General features: G+C 38.5%; 2 protein-coding genes across 4 annotated transcripts in view; one reads left to right on the forward strand and one right to left on the reverse strand.

Annotated features, from left to right (window-relative positions):
* The window catches only part of LOC127849979 (A disintegrin and metalloproteinase with thrombospondin motifs 6-like), a 30,255-nt gene extending 24,549 nt beyond the window's left edge, over nt 1-5,706 (reverse strand). Inside the window, exon 1 of the mRNA XM_052382715.1 lies at nt 5,575-5,706. Coding sequence (XP_052238675.1) covers nt 5,575-5,706 — 132 coding nt within the window. The remainder of the gene's footprint in view (nt 1-5,574) is intronic.
* LOC127851894 (translation initiation factor eIF-2B subunit gamma-like) overlaps nt 1-9,305 on the forward strand; it is a 488,689-nt gene that overhangs the window by 88,813 nt on the left and 390,571 nt on the right. The window lies entirely within an intron of this gene.

Consider the following 9,305-nt stretch of genomic DNA (forward strand, 5'->3'; position numbering starts at 1 on the left):
ACACATACAATAGATCAAGGATAACGAACACATACAATTGATCAAGGATGACGAATATATACAATAGATCACGTATGAAGAACACAAACAATAGATCACGGATGACGAACACAAACAATAGATCACGGATGACGAACACATACAATAGATCACGGATGACGAACACATATAATAGATCACGGATGACGAACACATACAATAGATCAAGGATGACGAACACATACAATAGATCAATGATTCCGTATAAAAACAACGGATCGAGGAAGAAGAAGACATACAATAGAGCAAGTATGACGACCACATACAATAGATAAAGGATGACGTACACATACAATTGATAAAGGATGCCGTTCAAATACAATTGATAAAGGATGACGAACACATGCGGCGATTCTAAGATTCCGTACGCATACGATGGATCAAGGAATAATAATTCGTCACCCAATACAAAATAGAATAGTGTTCATATTTATATTATATATCAAAAACGTGTGCAGTTTAAAACGAAGTGTATTCTCGTGCTTAACACCATGAACACAAGATGCATAGGTTGAAAGGAACTTGTTCACATATGATCGTATTTTAAAAATATAATTAAATATGGGTACTATTAAATACATCATGTTTTGAATAGTCTAACTTATTAGACCGCCAAGAAAACTACATGTAGTTGAATAAAAATATTGCCTTCGACAGGAATTCGAAACCGGGCACTTCGGAAGCAAAAACACGTGCAGTATCACTGCGCCATGCTGCCTGCCGTGAGAATCATTCGCGAAATATAAACGCTATGTAAGTTTTACACGTACTTTAAAAAAACGAGTTATACTAATTACTGATTTCGAATGACGATTATCCATTCATTAACCAATATTGTTAGCATATTTTAGGCAGGAGTGTTATTTCTGATGTTTAAACATGACATATGCATTCTTTTTAATATATAATACTTATTTTGATAATCGTTAATTTAGCAAATTGTGAACAAGACTTCTTCATAATTAACTCTTTTGCTAGAACAAAAAGATAGCTATAATCGCTTAATAATACTCATTTTTCCTCGAGCAGATTGTCCGGGTATCCTGCCGCACTCTAATAACAGACACAGGAACTTAACGAGGTTTAGATTGGCGAGGGTGGTAGTGCAGACCCGTCTCTCGGGCAGTCATGTATATAGGTTAATGCTCTTTTAATTGTACATGCGGCGTTTTTGTTTCGAATATGATAACAGACATCGAGGCTTCCTGCGTTAATGGCGTTTTATATTAATACAGACCTCGCACATGCCTAGTCAGCAAAAACAAAGGGGGCATTTTCATCCTGTACACAAAACCTAAACGATAGCCGGGAACAAGAGCGGAATCTGTTGAGCCGGGATCCAAAGCGGAGTCTGTTGAGTAGGGAGTCACGTTGTGGCAACAGTTAGCTCATTAATTTTGCTTGTTTAGCAGATCTGCTCAGAATAACAATCAACCGACCAGGTAGCGCGCGGCTGGAGAACAAACATTCGGACTCCGACTCACGCATTGGCGGTAGATAATTAAATTATGAATGGATGTTATAGTGTTATGCTAATTAAGAGCAATCGAGTCAAGGGGAAGAGATGAAACAGCGTAGTGCCTTAAATAAACACTCGCAAGTAGCTGGTAATTGTATCATCAAGGCTAAGGAAGACTTGATAAAATCCGGACTCCCAATCGATGGTCTGAGCTAGGATTAACGTCTATAAGATATTCAATATACATGTACATTATTTCTAATTTACGCTTTATTTACGCGCATAGATTAAGTATGCGTCCCCCGCCCCCCCCCCCCCCCCCCAAGTAATCAAACAAGGCATGCCTTTTGAAGGAAACACTTTTATTTATATTTTTCTTCCACTCAATTACTATTTAATCTATCATAACCCCACTTCCACTTCCTTCAATCTTTCACAAAATTACAATTGCATCATCTTAAACAATTATTTTCTTGTAACTATAATGAACATACGGATATGGATATTAACCCTTTGCATGCTGGGAAATTTGTCGTCTGCTAAAATGTCGTCTGCTGAATTTCTAAAATTAGCATTTTCTTCGATTTTTTTCAAAGAATACCATCAGAATAGCAAACAGTTTGGATCCAGATGAGACGCCACGTTTTGTGGCGTCTCATCTGGATCCAAACTGTTTGCAAAGGCCTTCAAAATCCGGTTCCAGCGTTTAAAGGGTTAAAGCAAATACCTATAATATCGTTATTATGTAATTACCGGTAAGTAACATATATGTACATATATATTGGACATACATGATACGCAAGTATATATAACTGAACGAACCGTTATGTATCTTCGTGTATAATCATGTTTTAATTGAGATGCGTGTTGAACATTAATGAAAAAGAAACACACTTATTCTCAGTCTATATTCACGCCTATAACAACTATCAATACATTTATAAGACAATATCCAGTTTTATTTGAAATTATATTCATGTTATCATTACATTGTTATATAACTAATTTATTCCAGTATAAATGCATATCGAACAGCTATTGTAAAGCATTTATAAAAACATGCCAACTATCCTTGAATCTGAAAAATGTTGTTGATTCATGCACATATCTTATTGTATACATCTTGTCGTATTCCACTCCAGAAGTACTCACCGGCTCGTCTCTGTCTCTCAGCCGCCGTCAGGACGTCAAAGACGTCATTTCCGATAACTCGTCCTCCGACGTGTAAAAGACTAACACAGATGATCATGAAAACACCGTATCCTAACATACTTTACAATTTTCAAACATATACAAGTTACATCCACCATTACTATTTGGATCCTGTTTATGGACAATCTTAAAGAATATCGAGCGTATTCCACTTGGGCTGTGTCAAAAGGGGTTTAATGCATGTGCGTAAAGTCTCGTCCCAGATTAGCCTGTGCGGACTGCAAACGCTAATCTGGGACGAGACTTTACGCATATGCATTAAACACTTTCTGCTTTTATGATATTTTTCTTTAAAAAAAAGTATATACATATATATAACAAAATTTAAGTTTCGGCGGAAAGTATTATCCCAGATTAGCCTTGCAGACACAGGCTAATCTGGGACGACACTTAACGCACATGCATTAAACCCCCTTTTCATAGAGCAGGGCTCATTTACATGTTTCACACCACTTAATCCAGGCGATTTATTCAGCGTGTGATCATCGCGCACGCTCCTTCGATGGTGCATCTGCAAACTTGTTTCGCTACCGCACGTGTGCACGTGAGATGGTTTCACGTCTATGCATAATAGGTCATAGCGTTTACGTCACCGAGCGGTAGGATAATTGAACCAATGACCTCGTCTTAAGGAACGTATCAAAGAATTACACATCTAGTTACTTCCTGTTTAGTACACATGTATACATCGTTTTAACTATATCGATCACTTTGTATTCCACGATTATAAAGGTTTCTGAACAGGTAACGTCTAAGCTATACGTAACCTAGGTTGCGACGACACATTATCAAGTAATCCCAGTTTATCCTGCTGCGATATTTTTCCGTCGAACGCAAACTCTTACCAAGCACATCTCTCTCACTCGACTATTCTAAGCACGGACTACCTATTAAACGTACTACATTATACGACCACCGCATTGTGGCTAGCTTGGGCTGTGCGTGACCCCGGGACATCCCAGGGGATAGAGAGGGACAGATTGAGCGGGCCGAACGTTCAGTTTCAGTCTCAGAAATCAGCGCGACACATATAAACATCAAACTGAATGAAGTTGTTATATCCAGTAATACATATATTTTATCATTGTCCATTATGAAACCGTGTTAAATCGCTGTATGTAGTGTTCCATCGAAAAAATTAGTCATAAGAATACAAAACGCATGCTTACATAAGCCACCTACGGAATCCCGTTTGACATCGCTTATGCATGGATTTATATAACAGACAGTAGTTTCGCACTGTTACGGAATACCGTTATTGCCATCGTGGTTACACATTAAAATCCAGAGGGCGACAATGCGATAGTGCGATAGTACGATGGCGACAATGCGATTGTGTTATGGCGACAATGAGATAGTACGATGGCGACAATGCAACAACGCGGTAGTACATTGTCGCCATCGTACTATCGCACTTTAGCCATCGTATTGTCGCACTGTCGGATTGTCGTCTTCGTACTGTCGCATTGTCGCATTGCTGCCATCGTACTATCGCACTGTCGCCATCGTATTGTCGCACTGTCGTCATCGTATTATCGCACTATTGCATCGTCGCAATCGTACTATCGCATTGTCGACTATCGCCTTCCGGTACACAAACTACTCTTATGGCAGAAACAAAATAGATGAATTTATAAAGATGTACTTTGAAAGAGGTTACAGTTATAAATTCTCATTACGTTATAGAATGGGCATTGATGTAAAGTATGCCGAATTGTAAAGTATTTTTAAAAGTGGCTCCATCTAGTAAAAAATACGATGTGTGCATGTGTACCGGAAAGCGAAAGACGACAATGCGACAGTACGATGACGACAATCCAATAGTGCGACAATACGATGGAGACAGTGCGATAGTTCGATGGCGACAATGCGATAATATGATGACGACAGTACGATAACGCGATAGTACGATGGCAACAATGCGATGATACGATGGCCACAGTACGATATGACTATCGCATTGTCGCCATCGTACTATCGCGTTGTCGTATTGTAGTCATCGTATTATCGCATTGTCGCCATCGTACTTTCGCATTGTCGCCATCGTACTATCGCATTGTCGCCATCGTACTATCGCACTATCGCATTGTCGCCCTCTGGATTTTAATGTGTAACCACGATGGAACTCTCGGCATTTCGTAATCGCACTGTAGTGTAATCGCATATACTAAATCTCGCTATTGACATCGTGATAAGGCCATATCATATTCGTTGTTTCACATTCTCGGCCCTTTCCCTCAAACATCGATTAATTATAATCTACGAGGGAAACCGATTGATTCGTAGTTTCACATTCTCGCCACCGTACTGTCCTGTAAAAACCATCTTGCTGTCGCGTTAGCAGAGTTTACTGTTGCGTGCCAATGTAGATACATATTGTTAAATTAAGGAATACCTTAGATGTTAAAATCGACCATTGAAAACACAACGGCAACATGGATAGACAAAAAGGTTTTATTCGCATGAGCAACACAAGGCGATACTACGGTACTGATACAAATAAGATGGTTTAGTGCGACAGTTCGATGACAATAACGCGACAAAACGATAATGAACACGCGATAACTTGATCGATTGTGATAGCGTTACAATAGGATGATGATAGCGCGATGAACGATAAAGAAAGCAATAAGGCGACACCATACCATTATGATGCTGTGTTGGTGATTACACGATGTTATATCGCATTATCAATATCGCAATATCGTAGAATGGGGTATTCTTTATCGCAATCTTGAGTTATCAGCTTCTTATTATTGCGTGTTCGTCCCATTAGCATCATGATTTTACGTAAGCATTATCGTACTGTAGAGTTACGCGTTAAAAGTCATACATTTACCATGGACCTAATTGGATTCCATTACATAATGGCCAGATTCTTCATTACCATATCGCCGCTTAACTATTTGAATTGTGGAAGCAATGGTGACACGGTTGGTCTTCAGTAGAGATTCCACTGGTCCGTACAGCTTCTCCTGAAGACTCCAACCAGACATTGTCCCCTCATAGTTTTGTGCATTCGGAACCCCTAGCAGATTATCAATACTTATCTGATGTTTGACGGAAAGAGCCGAGAATGTGCGATTGAGTTTTGTGGTTCCTGCGTTCGTGGACGACTCAGCAATTATACCTTTGCATGCTGGGAAATTTGTCGTCTGCTAAAATGTCGTCTGCTGAGTTTCTAAAATTAGCATTTTCTTCGATTTTTTTTTCAAAGAATACTATCAGAATATCAAACAGTTTGGATCCTGATGAGACGCCACGTTCTGTGGCGTCTCATCTAGATCCAAACTGCTTGCAATGGCCTTCAAAATTCTGTTCCAGCACTGAAAGAGTTAGACCAGCTTATCCGCATGGGGCACTTTGGAGACGGCACGAGGTGGAAACTTCCACCGTATGATGTTATAAAGGGTTTTTATGAGAGATTGTGCTTATATAATTCCCCAATGCCAGGTCAGTTGGTTCAAGATCAGCCGATGTATTAAATGTTACTAATATTTTCGTTAGCAATACGAATAAATACCATCATCAATTCAGACCACAGACATACATTTATATGGCTCTTTAGTGCAAATATGTTCTGGAATAATTATGGGGTTTTCTAACCAACAATGTACTCAATATGTTAACTACATGCCATTCATTGATTTACTGAGAGAGGATACATTCCATTCAACCAACTAGACACAGTTTATCTCATGTGCGCACAGGATTGAACTTCAAATACCAGCAAACAACAAAGAGCTGTTTGCTCGGTGTAGGGTACAATTATGCAAATCAACACAGACAAGGTTTATTGAAATGAAACCTAAGATGTTTATACTCGCGCGAACTCTGGTGACCGAAGAAAATTTCGCCTTAACGAGACTCGTTAGTATAATGAGATGTTGCGCCAACCCACCTTACTGCACCCAGCGGACAAATGAGTTCGTATGTAATATCAGCTGTAATAATGACCTACTGCTTAGAAGTTGCCTTATTAAAGGGGCCTTTTCACATATTTTGGCGTGTATTGAAGTTTGTCATTAAATGCTTTATATTGATAAATGTAAACATTAGATCTAAAAAGCTCCAGTAAAAGAAAAAGAATACAATAAAAAAAGAAAAAAGGTAACCCTCGACTGGGCTCGAACCACTGACCCCTGGAGTCCTGGAGTAAAAGTCAATCGCTGTAGACCACTCGGCCATCCGTGCTCATACAATGAGTTATGTATTTTATACTTTATATCAGCAATCCTCGTAGTAACGCAAAATATAACGACAACAACAGAACTTTCCAAATTATTCAATCGTTTCGCGTTGCAACGCTTTATAATTGTCAGGTTTTTAAATCGTCAAAAGATGCATATAACGGATATTTTAGGGCATGGTAAATGTTCAGTATTACTGTTTCCTCACAAATGTTATAACCTAACGAAAATTTACGAATCTGAAACAACGTTTTTTAATTGTGTCAATTTACCAAAACGTGAAAAGGCCCCTTTAATCAATAGACAATGAACTTAATATTGAAATCAGAATAAAGCACATGAGTTTCGCTTTGGGAAAACGGGGCTTAATTCATATGCGGAAAGGTCAATCGGGTACCCTCGGACAATTCCGCCACAACGGTAATCGGAAACCCTCGGACAATTTCGCCATAACAGTGTGGTGTAGCTCACTGTCCGAAGCGTTCAGATTGCGGAAAGGTTCGTCCGAGATTAGCCCCTGCAGTCTGCATAAGCTTATCAGGGACAACACTTTCCGGTGTTATGTATCTTCCGTTTAAAGGAAGTTTCTGTAAGGACTGTACAGCCTAACTGGGATGACGCTTTCATTATACACATGCATTTAGCACCGTGTTCTAAGAGCGTGTCTTATGCACTACATTCTCCATTCATTATATAGTTTGGTGCACATTATAGTTGGATGCAAGTTATATAATACCGGATTTAACATTTCTATGGGCTTTATCGACGCACAATATATATATATAGTTCAATATAATATATATATATATATATATATATATATATATATATATATATATATATATATATATATATATATATATATATATATATATATATATATATATATATATTCAATATAACTTTGCGTATAAACTGACTCTAAGAATGTTATTTTTCGGCGTGCACATGAGATATAGTAATTAGTATAGATCTATTAGAGTATATGTTCAGTGCACATGAGATATAGTAATTAGTATAGATTTATTAGAGTATATGTTCAGTGCACATGAGATATAGTAATTAGTATAGATCTATTAGACTATATGTTCAGTGCACATGAGATATAGTAATCAGTATAGATCTATTAGAGTATATGTTCAATCAGTATTAGAGCGCACATATTTCGCCGTATACATACAACATAAATACCGAGAGAAATACCACAACAATGCAAAAAAATACCAGAGAAATAAGAAAATACTCATGGGTTCATTGCGAACGTTTTATGATATTTCTCGGACAGCTGCGAGCTACAAAGCTTTGTTGTTTCTCGAAAACAATAGCCGGCCTAATGGGCTTGAAAAATGTTAAGTGGTATCCATGCGATTAAAAGACGCGAGGTATGTTCGAGTACTTCATCACGATGAACAGCCGGTAAAGTCAATTTCGCTGTATAACTCGGACAAAATTGGCCGTGCTCTGTGAAAAGAGGATTTAATGCATGTGGGTAAAGTGTCATCCCAGATAAGCCTGTGCAGTCCGCACAGGCTAATCAGGGACGACACTTTCCGCTTTAATGATATTTTCTTTTTAAAGAAAGTCTCTTCTCAGCAAAAATCTAGTTTAGGCGGAAAGTGTCGTCCGTGATTAGCCTTTGCGGACTGCACAGGCTAATCTGGGACGACACTTAACGCACATGCATTAAACCATCTTTAATGATTATTCGTAAAGATTATCCTGTGCCAAGCGCTTATGCGAATGAGGGACGAAACATTCAGCCTTCACTTAATTACCCCAAAGTAGATACTCCCTTTCAACGAAAAACACGGTAAAGCGGAAAGTGTCGTCCCTAATTAGCCTGTGCCGACACTTAACGCAAATGACTGATTCATAGGGTTACTCACGCTCCATTGGTCATTGCCGGCTCGGGTACTACTTACTTGTACCCCGGGTACTCTTAAGTATACTTACATGTACCCCGGGCACGGTAAATATACTTAATCGTACCCGGTCGATATTAGACTGTACCCGAGTTGTATTCCCGCCTAAAATCCTTTGTCGTAAAACGCGCTACCGATTATCTTAAACAAACTTCTCATTTAAAAAAAACTGCGTCAACATGCTTTGTGTGTATGAGTTTCGATAATATAGAGGCCATTTTACAGAAAATTGACATAAATGTGAATATATTTAATTTAAAAAATAGCCGAAAACGACCGATTAAGCTTAAATTTCCCGGGTACGTTTTAGTATATTTACCGTACCCAGGGTACATGTAAGTATACTTAAGAGTTCCCGGGGTACATGTAAGTAGTACCCGAGTCGACAATGACCAATCGAGCGTTACTCACTTGGATTATAAAAACACATTATGTAAGTGTACAATTGAATAATTATGAACAGACTAAACGTGCTATTTAATA

The sequence above is a fragment of the Dreissena polymorpha genome, chromosome 11, assembly GCF_020536995.1.
Source record: "Dreissena polymorpha isolate Duluth1 chromosome 11, UMN_Dpol_1.0, whole genome shotgun sequence".
NCBI lineage: Eukaryota > Metazoa > Mollusca > Bivalvia > Myida > Dreissenidae > Dreissena > Dreissena polymorpha.